Source organism: Pseudophryne corroboree, chromosome 1, assembly GCF_028390025.1.
Source record: "Pseudophryne corroboree isolate aPseCor3 chromosome 1, aPseCor3.hap2, whole genome shotgun sequence".
In the NCBI taxonomy this organism is placed as follows: domain Eukaryota; kingdom Metazoa; phylum Chordata; class Amphibia; order Anura; family Myobatrachidae; genus Pseudophryne; species Pseudophryne corroboree.
The window spans coordinates 787,078,836-787,097,403 of NC_086444.1; the positions used below are offsets into that span (position 1 = coordinate 787,078,836).

At 47.1% G+C, this 18,568-nt stretch overlaps 1 protein-coding gene across 5 annotated transcripts in view; it reads left to right on the forward strand.

Moving 5' to 3' along the window:
- Positions 1-18,568, forward strand: part of CENPE (centromere protein E) — a 635,458-nt gene that overhangs the window by 415,883 nt on the left and 201,007 nt on the right. For 4 of the 5 annotated variants that reach the window (XM_063918152.1, XM_063918161.1, XM_063918176.1 and 1 more), the window contains 4 exons: positions 9,870-10,019; positions 10,424-10,735; positions 10,909-11,037; positions 16,648-16,758. In XM_063918152.1, coding sequence (XP_063774222.1) covers positions 9,870-10,019; positions 10,424-10,735; positions 10,909-11,037; positions 16,648-16,758 — 702 coding nt within the window. The remainder of the gene's footprint in view (positions 1-9,869; positions 10,020-10,423; positions 10,736-10,908; positions 11,038-16,647; positions 16,759-18,568) is intronic. The other variant, XM_063918167.1, reaches the window with a different exon arrangement.

Here is an 18,568-nt window from a genome sequence, read left to right on the forward strand (position 1 = left end):
CTCCTGCGGAGCCGCTATTCCCCATGGTCCTTACGGAGTTCCCATCATCCACTACGGACTACGAGAAATAGAATTATCGGTAAGTAAATTCTTATTTTTTCCGAGTGATCTTTCTAAAAAGCGTCTTATGTCATAGAAGGGATAGGGGAATGGGATAAAGCTCTGCACAAGCGAATAATAAATTTTACTTCGTCAAAAAGGCCCAAATTAATATCCATCACGAGATAATCACTTTACGGATAGATGGAGGTGCTACCAGAGACGAGTTGAAATGTTCATAGAAAAAAGAAAGAATGTCTTTGTTGGCGCACATGAGAATAATTAAAATATAACCTTTATTAGTATGGTTAAAAGGCGTCCAACACGAAATAAGGACAATACAATTATACATACATGTAACTAATGTGAATAAGTGTTAATAAAGAGATTAAAAACTAAGGTCCGCTACCTGATTTCTGTCTCTATTCATATTATGTTCAAATGTCCTATTGTGGAACAGAGCAAATATAATATTCTGGGAGCTATCTTGTTTATAAATTTTGTGGTTATACCTTTTAAATTGTAAGAATGTTGGTCGAAGTGAAGGTGTGTACACACGGTGAGATACATCTGTAAGATTTTGACTATATAGTCAAAATCTTATGAAAAGTTAATGCATATCTCAAGGTGTTAGGGAGCTTGCGATACAGATTCGATCCCGATGCTCGCTCCCATGGGGTCGGTATCGTAAGGCTAGATAGACTGTGCAGACAAGTCACTCTTGACTATCTAGTGTACTATCTGGTACAAAGTATAGTAAAAATTGCCACATAGTCAAAATCGTACATAGACAAAATCACAAGCACAGATAGTCAAAATCTGTGCTATCTGTGCTCTGGGGGAGTTCAAGGGAAATCGCAGTATCAAAATCGGACATAGCAAGGATCTCACCGTGTGTACACACCTTGAGTCACCAAAAGCCTTTTGTTGTAGCGCATGCTTATATCCGCTAAAGAGAGCACACATCTTATTATCTTACAGAGATTATTTTCTCTAACGTCCTAGTGGATGCTGGGAACTCCGTAAGGACCATGGGGAATAGACTGGCTCCGCAGGAGACAGTGCACTTTAAGAAAGAATTAGGACTACTGGTGTGCACTGGCTCCTCCCTCTATGTCCCTCCTCCAGACCTCAGTTTGAATCTGTGCCCGGTTGAGCTGGGTGCTACTTAGTGAGCTCTCCTGAGCTTGCTAAAAAAAAGTATTTTGTTAGGTTTTTTATTTTCAGAGAGATCTGCTGGCAACAGACTCTCTGCTACGTGGGACTGAGGGGAGAGAAGCAGCCCTACTCACTGAAGATAGGTCCTGCTTCTTAGGCTACTGGACACCATTAGCTCCAGAGGGATCGTACACAGGATCGCACCCTTGGTCGTCCGATCCCGGAGCCGCGCCGCCGTCCCCCTCGCAGAGCCAGAAGACAAGCCGGCGTCAGAAGCAAGAAGACTTCGAAATCGGCGGCAGAAGACTCCAGTCTTCATATGAGGTAGCGCACAGCACTGCAGCTGTGCGCCATTGCTCCCACACTAAACCCACATACTCCGGTCACTGTAGGGTGCAGGGCGCATGGGGGGGCGCCCTGGGCAGCAATTAGGAACCTCTTGGCAAAAAAGCAGCATATATACAGTTGGGCACTGTATATATGCATGAGCTCCTGCCATTATTTTACACACAAACGCGGGACAGAAGCCCGCCGCTGAGGGGGCGGGGCTTCTTCCTCAGCACTCACCAGCGCCATTTTCTCTCCACAGCTCCGCTGAGAGGAAGCTCCCCAGGCTCTCCCCTGCAGAATCACGGTAGAAGAGGGTAAAAAAGAGAGGGGGGGCACATAAATTTGGCGCAAAAACAGTATATACAGCAGCTACTGGGTTAACACTAAGTTACTGTGTGATTCCTGGGTCATATAGCGCTGGGATGTGTGCTGGCATATTCTCTCTCTGTCTCTCCAAAAGGCCTTGTGGGGGAACTGTCTTCAAATAGAGCATCCCCTGTGTGTGTGGTGTGTCTGTACGCTTGTGTCGGCATGTTTGACGAGGAAGGCTATGTGGAAACAGAGTGGGTACAAATGAATGTGGGGTCGCCGCCGACACCCGATTTGGATGGATATGTGAAAGGTTTTAAATGATAATGTTAATTCCTTGCATAAAAGGTTGGATAAAGCTGAAGCCTTGGGACAGTCAGGGTCTCAACCCATGCCTGATCCTATGTCGCAGGGGCCGTCAGGGTCTCAGAAGCGCCCACTATCCCAAATTGTTGACACAGATATCGACACGGATTCTGACTCAAGTGTCGATGGAGAGGAGGCAAAGTTACAGCCTAAAATGGCTAAAGCCATCTGTTACATGATTATAGCAATGAAAGATGTGTTGCACATCACAGAGGAAACCTCAGTCCCTGACAAGAGGGTTTATATGTATGGGGAGAAAAGGCAAGAGGTGACCTTTCCCCCTTCACATGAGTTAAATGAGTTATGTGAAAAAGCTTGGGAATCTCCAGATAGAAAACTGCAGGTTTCCAAACAGATGCTTATGGCGTATCCTTTCCCGCCAACGGACAGGTTGCGCTGGGAATCCTCCCCTAGGGTGGACAAAGCTTTAACACGCTTATCTAAGAGGGTAGCCCTGCCGTCACAGGATACGGCCACCCTTAAAGATGCTGCGGATAGAAAGCAGGAGGGTATCCTGAAGTCCATTTATACACATTCAGGTACTTTACTAAGGCCGGCGATTGCGTCGGCCTGGATGTGTAGTGCTGCAGCAGCATGGACAGATACCTTATCTGGGGAACTTGATACCTTGGACAAGGATACTATATTACTAATCCTGGGGCATATAAAAGACGCTGTCCTATATATGAGAGATGCTCAAAGAGACAGCCTACTGGGCTCTAGAATAAATGCAATGTCAATTTCTGCCAGAAGAGTCCTGTGGACTCGGCAATGGACAGGCGATGCCGACTCGAAAAGGCACATGGAGGTTTTACCTTACAAGGGTGAGGAATTGTTTGGGGACGGTCTCACGGACCTGGTCTCCACAGCTACGGCTGGGAAGTCAAATTTTTGCCATATGTTCCCTCACAACCTAAGAAAGCACCGTATTACCAAATGCAGTCCTTTCGATCTCAAAAAAGCAAGAAAGTCCGAGGTGCGTCCTTTCTTGCCAGATGCAGGGGCAGAGGAAAGAAGCTGCACAACACAGCTAGTTCCCAGGAACAGAGGTCCTCCCCGGCCTCTACAAAATCCACCGCATGACGCTGGGGCTCCACAGGCGGAGCTAGGCCCGGTGGGGGCGCGTCTCCGAAATTTCAGCCACAGGTGGGTTCACTCCCAAGTGGATCCCTGGGCAATAGAGATTGTGTCTCAGGGATACAAGCTGGAATTCGAAGAGATGCCCCTCACCGTTACCTCAAATCGGCCCTGCCAGCTTCCCCCTCAGAGAGGGAAATAGTGTTAGCTGCAATTCACGAATTGCATCTCCAGCAGGTGGTGATAAACGTTCCCCTCCAACAGGGACGGGGTTACTATTCGACCATGTTTGTGGTTCCGAAACCGGACGGTTCGGTCAGACCCATATTGAATTTAAAATCCCTGAACATATACCTGAAAAAGTTCAGGTTCAAGATGGAATCGCTCAGAGCGGTCATCGCAAGCCTGGAGGAGGGGGATTTTATGGTGTCTCTGGACATAAAGGATGCATACCTTCATGTCACTATTTATCCACCTCATCAGGAGTACCTCAGATTTGTGGTACAAGACTGTCATTACCAATTCCAGACGTTGCCGTTTGGTCTCTCCACGGCACCGAGAATATTTACCAAGGTAATGGCGGAAATGATGGTGCTCCTGCGAAAGCAAGGAGTCAATTATCCCATATTTGGACGATCTCCTCATAAAGGCGAGATCCAGAGAGCAGTTGCTGATCAGCGTAGCACGCTCTCAGGAAGTGTTACAACAGCACGGCTGGATTCTGAATATTCCAAAGTCGCAGCTGATTCCTACGACGCGTCTGCCCTTCCTGGACATGATTCTCTACACAGACCGGAAGAAGGTTTTTCTCCCGGCGGAGAAGGCTCAGGAACTCATGACACTGGTCAGAGACCTCTTAAAACCAAAACAGGTGTCGGTGCATCACTGCACGCGAGTCCTGGGAAAGATGGTGGCATCATACGAGGCCATTCCCTTCGGCAGGTTCCATGCGAGGACCTTTCAATGGGATCTGTTGGACAAGTGGTCCGGATCACATCTACAGATGCATCGGCTGATCACCCTATCCTCCAGGGCCAGGGTGTCTCTTCTGTGGTGGCTGCAGAGTGCTCACCTTCTCGAGGGCCGCAATTTCGGCATTCAGGACTGGGTCCTGGTGACCACGGATGCAAGCCTCCGAGGGTGGGGGGCAGGTACACAGGGAAGAAATTTCCAGGGTTTGTGGTCAAGTCAGAAGACTTGCCTTCACATCAATATCCTGGAACTAAGGGCCATATAAAACGCCCTAAGTCAAGCGGAGACCCTGCTTCGCGACCGATCGGTGCTGATTCAATCAGACAACATCACCGCAGTGGCTCATGTAAACCGCCAAGGCGGCACAAGGAGCAGGGTGGCGATGGCGGAAGCCACCAGAATTCTTCGCTGGGCGGAGAATCATGTACAGGCACTGTCAGCAGTGTTCATTCCGGGAGTGGACAACTGGGAAGCAGACTTCCTCAGCAGGCACGACCTCCACCCGGGAGAGTGGGGACTTCATCAAGAAGTCTTCGCGCAGATTACAGGTCGGTGGGAACTGCCACAGGTGGACATGATGGCATCCCGCCTCAACAAAAAGCTACAGAGGTATTGCGCCAGGTCAAGAGACCCTCAGGCGATAGCTGTAGACGCACTAGTGACACCGTGGGTGTTCCAGTCGGTTTATGTGTTTCCTCCTCTTCCTCTCATACCAAAGGTGCTGAGAATCATAAGAAAAAGAGGAGCGAGAACAATACTCATTGTTCCGGATTGGCCAAGACGGACTTGGTATCCAGAGCTGCAAGAAATGCTCACAGAGGACTCATGGCCTCTGTCTCTCAGACAGGACATGTTGTGACAGGGGCCCTGTCTGTTCCAAGACTTACCGCTGCTGCGTTTGACGGCATGGCGGTTGAACGCCGGATCCTAGCAGATAAAGGCATTCCGGATGAGGTTATTCCTACGCTGATAAAGGCTAGGAAGGACGTGACGGCTAAACATTATCACCGTATATGGCGTAAATATGTTGCGTGGTGTGAGGCCAGGAATGCCCCTACGGAGGAATTCCAGCTGGGCCGTTTCCTTCACTTCCTACAGTCGGGAGTGACATTGGGCCTGAAATTGGGTTCAATTAAGGTCCAGATTTCAGCCCTATCCATTTTCTTTCAAAAAACTGGCTTCTCTTCCTGAAGTCCAGATGTTTGTGAAGGGAGTGCTGTATATTCAGCCCCCTTTAGTGCCTCCAGTGGTACCTTGGGATGTTAACGTGGTATTGAGTTTCCTGAAGTCACACTGGTTTGAGCCAATTAAAACCGTGGAGTTAAAATTTCTCACGTGGAAGGTGGTCATGCTATTAGCCTTGGCTTCGGCTAGGCGTGTATCAGAATTAGCGGCTTTGTCACATAAAAGCCCCTATCTGGTTTTCCATATGGACAGAGCAGAATTGCTGACCCGTCCACAATTTCTGCCAAAGGTGGTATCATCTTTTCATATGAACCAACCTATTGTGGTGCCTGTGGCTACTCGTGACTTGGAGGATTCCGAGTTACTAGATGTGGTCAGGGCTTTGAAGGTTTATGTAGCCAGAACGGCTAGAGTCTGGAAAAATGAGTCACTGTTTATCCTGTATGCACCCAACAAGCTGGGTGCTCCTGCTTCAAAGCAGACTATTGCTCGCTGGATCTGTAACACGATTCAGCAGGCTCATTCTGCGGCGGGATTGCCGCTACCAAAATCAGTAAAAGCCCATTCCACAAGGAAGGTGGGCTCTTCTTGGGCGGCTGCCCGAGGGGTCTCGGCATTACAGCTTTGCCGAGCAGCTACTTGGTCGGGTTCAAACACTTTTGCAAAGTTCTACAAGTTTGATACCCTGGCTGAGGAGGACTTTGTGTTTGCTCATTCGGTGCTGCAGAGTCATCCGCACTCTCTCGCCCGTTTGGGAGCTTTGGTATAATCCCCATGGTCCTTACGGAGTCCCCAGCATCCACTAGGACGTTAGAGAAAATAAGATTTTACTTACCGGTAAATCTATTTCTCGTAGTCCGTAGTGGATGCTGGGCGCCCGTCCCAAGTGTGGACTTCTTCTGCAATACTTGTATATAGTTATTGCTTAAATAAGGGTTATGTTGTTGTTGCATCAGGGTTGATCTGGTGCTCTGTTGTTGTTCATACTGTTAACTGGGTAAGTTTATCACAAGTTGTACGGTGTGATTGGTGTGGCTGGTATGAGTCTTGCACACCAGTATCCAAATTCTTTCTTAAAGTGCCCTGTCTCCTGCGGAGCCCGTCTATTCCCCATGGTCCTTACGGAGTCCCCAGCATCCACTACGAGAAATAGATTTACCGGTAAGTAAAATCTTATTTTTATTCAAATCTTTTTGTAGTACCAAACCCGGACGGGTCTGTCAGACCAATCCTCAATTTAAAAATTTTAAATCGGTTCCTAAGTGTTTACAGGTTCAAGATGGAATCAATCCAGTCAGTTATTGCAGGAGTGGAACAAGAAGAGTTCATGGTGTCCATGGACATAAAGGATGCGTACCTTCATATTCCAAGTTGGACCCCAAACCAGGCCTATTTACAATTTGCAGTAAACAAGAATCACTATCATTTCAGAGCCCTACCATTCGCCTTATCAGCCCTAAGAATCTTTACAAAGATTATGGTGGTGGTGATCGCGAAATTGAGATTGTTTGGGGTAACGATAATCCCATATCTGGACGACCTTCTGATCAAGGCTCCCTCTCAGGACCAGTTGATCTGAGATACTCAGACCACTCAACAGTTCCTCATTCAACACTGCTGGATCGTGAATTTCAAAAAATCCAACCTTCAACCGACACAGAGAATTCAATTCCTGGGTCTTGTTTTGGATACGATACAACTGAAGGTCTTTCTCCGAGAGGACAAGATTCTAGACATAAGCGAAATGGTGCATCAGGTTCTAAGGAACCAGACAATATCCCTGCATCTCTGTGTAAAACGTCTTGGGAAGATGGTGGCATCTTCCGATTCGATCCAATATGGCAGTCTTCACTCCAGAACTTTCCAGATGAATCTGATTGCTGAGGGGGCAGGCATGCATTGGTTTCTCCACCGAAGGATTCGCTTTCGCCCCAGGCCAGGACCTCATTAATTTGGTGGTCATTCCACAAGAATCTAGAAGCTGGAAAGAGGTTTGGCATCTGGGACTGGAAGATTCTGACAACAAATGCCATTCTCAGAGGTTGGGGAGCAGTAACGGAGAACCATCAGTTTCATGAAAGATGGTCACCGCAGGAGAGTAATCTTCCAATAAATGTTCTGGAACTAAGAGCCATTTACAAGGCACTTCTGCTTGCAGAGGACTTGGTGAGCATTTGGCACGTGAGAGTGCAGTGGGACAATGTGATGGCGACGGCATACATAAAACAGTCAGGGAGGAACAAAAAGCCGCATGGCTTTAAAGGAGGCCACAAGGATCCTGTCTTGGACAGAAAAGCGAAACATAATCCTGTCAGCAGTTTTCATTCCAGGAGTGGAAAATTGGGAAGCAGACTCTGTCGCCAAGATATGCATCCAGGGAAGTGATGTCTACACCCACAGACAGTAGTACAGCGATGGGGCCTACCACAGATAGAGCTAATGTTTTCTTGAAACAACCATCCTTTAACAAGGTATGTAGGAAGAACGTGGGATCCAGCAGCAGAAGGGGTGGACGCTCTGGCGATGCCCTGGACATACGATCTGGTGTTCATCTTTCCGCCGTTTCCCCTCCTACCGAGAGTGCTGAAGAAGGTGAAAAAGGAAAAAGCTTTGGTGATTTTAATAGCACTAGACTGGCTTCGCAGAAGTTGATACTCAGACCTGAGGGGACTCCAGGCGAAATGGCCTTGGAGGCTGCCTCAGAGAGAGGACCTATTGTCACAAGGCCCAGACCTGAACCGTATACGTTTTGACGACATGGCTCTTGAGACCAGGATTTGAAAGGACAAAGGTATTCCAAATCGGCTAGCCCTAGCATGTTAGCTGCAAGAAAACCAGTCACGGCAACACATTACCATAGAAAATTGAAGAGATACATAGACTGGTGTCAGTCTAATGGGTGGAATTCCATGGAATTCCGCCTCTATAGACTTTTTATGATTTCTTCAAAATGGTTTAGATGGAGGTTTGAGGTTGGGACCCTTGAAGGTACAAGTCTCGGCCCTCTCTATTCTGTTTCAACAACGTCTGGCTTTCTTACAGGTGGTCCAGACATCCTTACAAGGTGTGGTGAGTATACAACCACTCTTTCATCTACCCACGGCCCCATGGGATCTAAATTTAGTTCTCGAATTTTTAAAATCTGCAGTTTTCGAGCCATTGGAGACAGTGGATCTTAAATATATATACTGGAAAGTTACCCTACTTCTGGCTTTGGCATCAGCAAGAAGGGTCTCTGAGTTGGGAGCTCTATCATGTAAGACTCCTTTCCTTGTTATTCATGAGGACAAAGCGGAGCTCTGTACAAGAGCGGAGGTTCTACTGAAGGTGGTTATAGGTTTCCACATAAATCAACCCATTGTGGTTCCCTCCTTTCAGGGAGTTGCGGAGGGAGACTCCTCTTTGGACGTGGTCAGAGCCTTAAGGATTTACGTACAGGCTATGACCTTTATTAGAAAGTCTGATACGTTGTTTGTTCTGTATGATGGGCCCAAGAAGGGTTGGCCCGCTTCAAAGCAGACTCTAGCTAGATGGATTCGATTTATCATCAGACAGCTTATATCTGTGGTGGTAAGAGGGTCCCTTTTTGAGTAAGAGCTCATACCACCAGATCAGTGGGTGCTTCATGGGCGGCGCCTAGAGGTGCCTCCACTACCCAACTTTGTAGAGCGGCAACGTGGTCATCTGCGCACACCTTCACTCATTTCTACAAGTTTGATACGTTTGCATGCAGGGATACCAGGTTTGGACGCTTGGTTCTGCAGGCTTCGGACAGCACTCCCGCCTATGGGAGTTTCTTTGGGACATCACTAGCTTTCTGGAACACTTCAGTGTCCCCTAGTGAATGAAAGCGAAAAGAGGATTTTGGTACTTATTGATAAATCCATTTCTCTGAATCCACTCTGGGACACTGGACGCCCGTCTCGGCGCAGTCAACCTGCAGTAGTGTTGTTAGATTTAGTTCAAACAGTTTAAATTATTCTGTTAATGGTTCTTGGTTGCTGTTTGACTTGTTGCCATGTTTGGTTCCTCTACATAGAGGCTTTGATTTTCATGTTCCCTCTTCTCTCCGTAAAATTTTTCAAACTGAGGGATAAGGGGTGTGAAGGGGGAGGCGCCAGCTGTGCATAATTTGTTTTAGTTTAGATTGTGCCACCTCCGGTCTGCATACTTCACACCCCAGCTGTCTGAAGTGTTCCAGTGTCCCCGAGTGGATTCAGAGAAATGGATTTATCAGTAAGTACCAAAATCCTTTCCTCATTTGCCATACTGAGCCAATTCTTGTATTCGAGTTTCATCTCTGCGGGACATAGTTCTGCAAAGCAGTAAAGAAAATTTCTTCTATAACTGTACCACAATGGTCAATGCAACTGGTTCTCATGAGCTCCTTTTTTTTTTTTTTTTTTTTTTTTTTTTTTATATGACATGAACAGTCAATTGAAACACAGGATGAGTTGCGAATTACACAGGAAAAGCTTAAACAGCAGAAACTACTTGTTGCTGAACTAAGAAAGCAGATCGCAGACTGTGCTGGAGGCATTTCATTAGAAGCAGAAATCCAAGAACAAACTGTACAAAGAGAGGTTTGTAAAACTATAGTGATTAGCCACTTAATAGGTCTAAAACAAGGCTAACTAGTTGGTTGTTGAATTAGGAGATGTGGTATCTAATCTTGGCACAGGTTTTCCAAATCATCAGATTGATATTACTACACAGTCTAAACTGGAAAGCTTGGACAAATTCAGGCGGCAGACACCAATATTCTAACCTGGCTGGGTGTTTTTTTATTTTTTTTATTTTATGATTTGGCCAAAAGTAATGGCCTTTCAACAACCAATTGAGCAACTATCTATCTATCTATCCAGCAGCAAAGATCAACAGATTGGAGGAGTGTCTAGTTTGAGGTTGCAGCAGTATAATGCTGCATAAGGGAAATGTTAAGACTTCTGTTTCAGTGCAATTAAGAGACCTGTTTCTGTTCCTTTAGCGGTCCATTCTGATTCTACAACTGGAAGAAAATAAAGCAAAATTTGAAATGATTACAAATGAGAAAATGGAACTTGAGGGAAATAACCAGAGTCTGATTTCTGAAAAGGAAGTTCTCCAGCAACGCTTACAGTGTGCAGAGCTGGCTCTGGCAAAGGTGGAGGGAGAGAACAATGAGCTGGAACAAAAACTTTGCTGCCTTGTAGAGAAGCTGACTTGTGTGTCTGGGGAACTAGATGAATTAAGGAACAACCTCCAGGAAGAAAAGGATCTTAAAGATGAAATGGATAGAAACGCTGAAGAGCCTTGTCAGGTGTGTTTTAGTTCTAGATAGAAAGTTACTATTGCATAGTCAGGATGTGGGTGTACTGGAAATACAAAATGTATCTCCACATTATACAGTATATATTGTAGAATAATGTATGAATTTTGACCCGACGGGTGAATGAGCTGGTAGAGCCACTGTCTTATAGACCTCTGTTACAGGCAGGTGTAACACTACAAGAGCAGCTAAAAGGCAAAATTAAGAAGTCTAACAATCTGCATGAAACATTGAGAAATGTAAAATCTGAAAGAGACCAGCTGAGGCTTGATTTACAGGAAAATATAGAAATGGTAGGGAATGCAGAAATCAATAGAGTACAAGTGTAATTACATGGTTGTACTATTTGTTTTTCTCTGACGTCCTAGTGGATGCTGGGTACTCCGTAAGGACCATGGGGAATAGACGGGCTCCGCAGGAGACTGGGCACTCTAAAGAAAAGATTAGGTACTACATCTGGTGTGCACTGGCTCCTCCCTCTATGCCCCTCCTCCAGACCTCAGTTAGAATCTGTGCCCGGCCAGAGCTGGTTGCACACTAGGGGCTCTCCTGAGCTTCCTAGAAAGAAAAGTATTTGTTAGGTTTTTTATTTTCAGTGAGATCTGCTGGCAACAGACTCACTGCTACCTGGGACTTAGGGGAGAGAAGCAAACCTACCTGCTTGCAGCTAGCTTGTGCTTCTAGGCTACTGGACACCATTAGCTCCAGAGGGAACGAACACAGGGCCCGACCTCGATCCTCCGGAGCCGCGCCGCCGTCCCCCTTGCAGAGCCAGAAGACTGAAGAAACCGGGGGAAATCGGCGGCTGAAGACTTCGGTCTTCATTAAGGTAGCGCACAGCACTGCAGCTGTGCGCCATTGCTCCCTATGCACACCACACACTCCGGTCACTGATGGGTGCAGGGCGCTGGGGCGCCCTGGGCAGCAATTAGAGTACCTTACATGGCAAAAAGCACATAATACAGTCTAATAAACTGTATATGTGCATAATCCCCCGCCATAAAAGTATATAAAAAAGCGGGAGAAGTCCGCCGAGAAGGGGGCGGGGCTATTTCCCTCAGCACACCGGCGCCATTTTCTCTTCACAGCTCCGCTGGAAGACAGCTCCCCAGGCTCTCCCCTGCAGTTTCCAGGCTCAAAGGGTAAAAAAGAGAGGGGGGGGCACTAAATTTAGGCGCAAACTGAGTATATTAAGCAGCTATAGGGAAAAATCACTTTTGTTAGTGTAAAAACCTGTTTATATAGCGCTGTGGTGTGTGCTGGCATACTCTCTCTCTGTCTCCACAAAGGACTTTGTGGGGTCCTGTCCTCAGTCAGAGCATTCCCTGTGTGTGTGTGCGGTGTGTCGGTACGGCTGTGTCGACATGTTTGATGAGGACGCTTACGTGGAGGCGGAGCAGGTGCCGATAAGTGTGATGGATATGTGGAAGGTATTAACCGACAGTGTCAACTCCTTACATAAAAGGTTCGATGACGCAGCTTTGGGACAGCCGGCATCTCAGCCCGCGCCTGCCCAGGCATCTCAGAGGCCGTCAGGGGCTCAAAAACGCCCGCTACCTCAGATGGCTGACACAGATGTCGACACGGAGTCTGACTCCAGTGTCGACGAGGATGAGACAAATATACAATCCACTAGGGCCATCCGATGTATGATTACGGCAATGAAAAATATGTGTTGCACATTTCTGACATTAACCCGGTTACCACAAAAAAGGGTATTATGTTTGGGGAGAAAAAGCAGCCAGTGACTTTTCCCCCATCTGATGAGTTAAACGAATTGTGTGAAGAAGCGTGGGGTTCCCCAGATAAGAAACTAGTAATTTCTAAGCGGTTACTAATGGCGTACCCCTTCCCGCCAACGGATAGGTTACGCTGGGAGACATCCCCTAAGGTGGACAAAGCGCTCACACGCTTATCAAAAAAGGTGGCACTGCCGTTTCAGGATACGGCCGCCTTAAAGGAGCCTGCTGATAGAAAGCAGGAGGCTATCCTGAAGTCTGTGTATACACACTCAGGTACTATACTGAGACCTGCTATTGCTTCAGCATGGATGTGCAGTGCTGCAGCAGCGTGGTCTGATTCCCTGCCTGATAACATTGATTCACTTGACAGGGACACTATATTGCTAACCATAGAGCATATTAAAGACGTAGTCTTATATATGAGAGATGCACAGAGGGACATTTGCCGGCTGGCATCTAGAATTAATGCGATGTCCATTTCTGCCAGGAGAGTATTATGGACTCGGCAGTGGATGGGTGATGCTGATTCTAAAAGGCACATGGAAATTTTGCCTTATAAGGGTGAGGAATTGTTTGGGGACGGTCTTTCGGACCTCGTATCCACAGCAACAGCTGGGAAGTCGACTTTACCTCAGGTTCCCTCACAGCCTAAGAAAGCACCGTATTATCAAGTACAGTCCTTTCGGCCTCAGAAAGGCAAGCGGGTTAGAGGCGCGTCCTTTCTGCCCAGAGGCAGGGGTAGAGGGAAAAAGCTGCACCATACAGCCAGTTCCCAAGAACAAAAATCCTCCCCTGCTTCCACTAAGTCCGCCGCATGACGCTGGGGCTCCACATGTGGAGCCAGGTGCGGTGGGGGCCCGTCTCCGGAACTTCAGCGACCAGTGGGTTCGCTCACAGGTGGATCTCTGGGTTCTACAAGTGGTATCTCAGGGATACAAGCTGGAATTCGAGACGTCTCCCCCTCGCCGTTACCTCAAATCAGCCTTGCCAGCTACTCCCCAGGACAGGGAGGTAGTACTGGCGGCAATTCACAAGCTGTACCTCCAGCAGGTGATAATAAAAGTTCCCCTCCTTCAACAGGGACGGGGTTACTATTCCACAATGTTTGTGGTACCGAAACCAGACGGTTCGGTGAGACCCATTCTAAATTTGAAATCCTTGAACACTTATATAAGGAAGTTCAAGTTCAAAATGGAATCGCTCAGGGCGGTTATTGCAAGCCTGGAAGAGGGGGATTACATGGTATCACTGGACATCAAGGATGCTTACCTACATGTCCCCATTTACCCACCTCACCAGGTGTACCTCCGTTTTGTGGTACAGGACTGCCATTACCAATTCCAGACGTTGCCGTTTGGTCTGTCCACGGCACCGAGGGTATTTACCAAAGTAATGGCCGAAATGATGATACTCCTTCGAAAGAAGGGAGTTATAGTTATCCCGTACTTGGACGATCTCCTTATAAAGGCGAGGTCCAGGGAGCAGTTGTTGGTCGGAGTAGCACTATCTCAGGAAGTGCTACAACAGCACGGCTGGATTCTGAATATCCCGAAGTCGCAGCTGGTTCCTACGACGCGTCTGCTGTTCCTGGGTATGATTCTGGACACAGAACAGAAGAAGGTGTTTCTCCCGAAAGAGAAGGCCAAGGAGTTGTCATCTCTGGTCAGAGACCTCCTAAAACCAAAACAGGTGTCGGTGCATCACTGCACGCGAGTCCTGGGAAAGATGGTAGCTTCTTACGAGGCAATTCCATTCGGCAGGTTCCATGCACTGATCTTTCAGTGGGATCTGTTAGACAAGTGGTCCGGATCGCATCTTCAGATGCATCGGCTGATCACCCTGTCCCCGAGGGCCAGGGTGTCTCTGCTGTGGTGGCTGCAGAGTGCTCATCTTCTCGAGGGCCGCAGATTCGGCATACAGGACTTGATCCTGGTAACCGCGGATGCAAGCCTCCGAGGTTGGGGGGCAGTCACTCAGGGAAGAAACTTCCAAGGACAATGGTCGAGTCAGGAAGCTTCCCTACACATAAATATTCTGGAACTAAGGGCCATTTACAATGCCCTAAGTCAGGCAAGACCCCTGCTTCAAAACCAGCCGGTGCTGATTCAGTCAGACAACATCACAGCGGTCGCCCATGTAAACCGACAGGGCGGCACAAGAAGCAGGATGGCGATGGCAGAAGCCACAAGGATTCTCCGATGGGCGGAAAATCACGTGATAGCACTGTCAGCAGTGTTCATTCCGGGAGTGGACAACTGGGAAGCAGACTTCCTCAGCAGGCACGACCTCCACCCGGGAGAGTGGGGACTTCATCCAGAAGTCTTCCAGCTGATTGTAAATCGTTGGGAAAGGCCACAGGTGGACATGATGGCGTCCCGCCTCAACAAAAAGCTAAAAAGATATTGCGCCAGGTCAAGGGACCCTCAGGCGATAGCTGTGGACGCTCTAGTGACACCGTGGGTGTACCAGTCGGTTTATGTGTTCCCTCCTCTTCCTCTCATACCAAAGGTACTGAGGATAATAAGAAAGAGAGGAGTAAGAACTATACTCATCGTTCCGGATTGGCCAAGAAGGACTTGGTACCCGGAACTACAAGAAATGATCTCGGAGGACCCTTGGCCTCTGCCTCTCAGACAGGACCTGCTACAGCAGGGGCCCTGTCTTATCACCGCATATGGCGAAAATATGTTGCTTGGTGTGAGGCTATGGAGGCCCCAACAGAAGAATTTCAGCTGGGTCGATTTCTGCACTTCCTACAGTCAGGAGTGACTATGGGCCTAAAATTGGGATCCATTAAAGTCCAGATTTCGGCCTGTCTATTTTCTTTCAAAAAGAACTGGCTTCACTGCCTGAAGTTCAGACGTTTGTTAAGGGAGTGCTGCATATTCAGCCCCCTTTTGTGCCCCCAGTGGCACCTTGGGATCTCAACGTTGTGTTGGATTTCCTAAAATCACATTGGTTTGAGCCACTTAAGACCGTGGAGTTGAAATATCTCACGTGGAAAGTGGTCATGCTTTTGGCCTTGGCTTCGGCTAGGCGTGTGTCAGAATTGGCGACTTTGTCATGTAAAAGCCCCTATCTGATCTTCCATATGGACAGGGCAGAATTGGGGACTCGTCCCCAATTTCTCCCTAAGGTGGTATCAGCGTTTCATTTGAAACCAACCTATTGTGGTGCCTGCAGCTACTCGGGACTTGGAGGCTTCCAAGTTGCTGGACGTAGTCCGGGCCCTGAAAATCTGTTTCCAGGACGGCTAGAGTCAGAAAAACTGACTCGCTGATTATCCTGCATGCACCCAACAAGCTGGGTGCTCCTGCTTCTAAGCAGACTATTGCTCGCTTGATCTGTTGCACGATTCAACTTGCACATTCTGCGGCTGGACTGCCGCATCCTAAATCAGTCAAAGCCCATTCCACGAGGAAGGTGGGCTCTTCTTGGGCGGCTGCCCGAGGGGTCTCGGCTTTACAACTTTGCCGAGCTGCTACCTGGTCGGGATCAAACACGTTTGCAAAATTCTACAAGTTTGATACCCTGGCTGAGGAGGACCTTGAGTTTGCTCATTCGGTGCTGCAGAGTCATCCACACTCTCCCGCCCGTTTGGGAGCTTTGGTATAATCCCCATGGTCCTTACGGAGTACCCAGCATCCACTATGACGTCAGAGAAAATAAGATTTTACCCCCCGTTAAATCTATTTCTCGTAGTCCGTAGTGGATGCTGGGAGCCCGTCCCAAGTGCGGAATTCTGCAATACTTGTATATAGTTATTGCTTAACTATAGGGTTTTTTGTTCTGAGCCATCAGTTTAATGAGGCTCAGTTGTTGTTCAAACTGTTAACTGGGTATAATTATCACAAGTTGTACGGTGTGGCTGGTATGAGTCTTACCCTGGGTTCCAAATCCTTTCCTAGTAATGTCAGCTCTTCCGGGCACAGTTTCCCTAACTGAGGTCTGGAGGAGGGGCATAGAGGGAGGAGCCAGTGCACACCAGATAGTACCTAATCTTTCTTTAAAGAGTGCCCAGTCTCCTGCGGAGCCCGTCTATTCCCCATGGTCCTTACGGAGTACCCAGCATCCACTACGGACCACGAGAAATAGATTTACCGGTGAGTAAAATCTTATTTTTTGTGTGTGTATAATGCCTTAATGCTATTTTTTTTACAGTCCATAGATACACAGGAAGAACTGAGGAAGGCTCTAGATGAGCTGAAAAATAAGACTCAATTATTGGATGAAATGAGCTCACAACTACGTGGAAAAGACCTAGAACAAAAAGTAAGTACTGGGATCATTTTTAAACAATTTGCTATAGTGGTGGTTTAATTTGGTATACTGGTTATTGGTGGCATTATAGTTTGTGAATAGTGAAGTTCAATGTTCACACAGTGTGTAAATAAGCTTTGCTCATCAGGGGCCATAAAACTATTTCCACTTATGGCTAGTCCAGGTGGCCCTTGAGTTGATGGCCACCAGAAACTCAGTTTTCTCCTGCAGGGTCCACAGGGTATCCACAGGATAACATTGGGGGGATATGGTGGAGCGACTGCGGATTTGCACCAAACGGTCAAAGCTTTGCCGCCTCCCATCATGCAACAGGCCCGTCCATATATCCTGGCCCAGGCAAATCAGTTTTTTTGTTTGGTGCGGCAGGAGCCGGACCATGGTCAGAGGGCTGCTGTTTTGTTTTTTTTTTTTTTTGTTTTCTAGCAGCCATAAGCTTTTTTATTTTATTTTAATAGTCTTGCTATTTTTTCCGAGTGATCTTTCTAAAAAGCGTCTTATGTCATAGAAGGGATAGGGGAATGGGATAAAGCTCTGCACAAGCGAATAATAAATTTTACTTCGTCAAAAAGGCCCAAATTAATATCCATCACGAGATAATCACTTTACGGATAGATGGAGGTGCTACCAGAGACAAGTTGAAATGTTCATAGAAAAAAGAAAGAATGTCTTTGTACATGAGAATAATTAAAATATAACTTTTATTAGTATGGTTAAAAGGCGTCCAACACGAAATAAGGACAATACAATTATACATACATGTAACTAATGTGAATAAGTGTTAATAAAGAGATTAAAAACTAAGGTCCGCTACCTGATTTCTGTCTCTATTCATATTATGTTCAAATGTCCTATTGTGGAACAGAGCAAATATAATATTCTGGGAGCTATCTTGTTTATAAATTTTGTGGTTATACCTTTTAAATTGTAAGAATGTTGGTCGAAGTGAAGGTGTGTACACACGGTGAGATACATTTGTAAGATTTTGACTATATAGTCAAAATCTTATGAAAAGTTAATGCATATCTCAAGGTGTTAGGGAGCTTGCGATACAGATTCGATCCCGATGCTCGCTCCCATGGGGTCGGTATCGTAAGGCTAGATAGACTGTGCAGACAAGTCACTCTTGACTATCTAGTGTACTATCTGGTACAAAGTATAGTAAAAATTGCCACATAGTCAAAATCGTACATAGACAAAATCACAAGCACAGATAGTCAAAATCTGTGCTATCTGTGCTCTGGGGGAGTTCAAGGGAAATCGCAGTATCAAAATCGGACATAGCAAGGATCTCACAGTGTGTACACACCTTGAGTCACCAAAAGCCTTTTGTTGTAGCGCATGCTTATATCCGCTAAAGAGAGCACACATCTTATTATCTTACAGAGATTGTTATTTTCTCTAATGTCCTAGTGGATGCTGGGAACTCTGTAAGGACCATGGGGAATAGACTGGCTCCGCAGGAGACAGGGCACTTTAAGAAAGAATTTGGATACTGGTGTGCTCTGGCTCCTCCCTCTATGTCCCTCCTCCAGACCTCAGTTTGAATCTGTGCCCGGACGAGCTGGGTGCTACTTAGTGAGCTCTCCTGAGCTTGCTAAAAAAGTATTTTGTTAGGTTTTTTATTTTCAGAGAGATCTGCTGGCAACAGACTCTCTGCTACGTGGACTGAGGGGAGAGAAGCAGCCCTACTCACTGAAGATAGGTCCTGCTTCTTAGGCTACTGGACACCATTAGCTCCAGAGGGATCGTACACAGGATCGCACCCTTGGTCGTCCGATCCCGGAGCCGCGCCGCCGTCCCC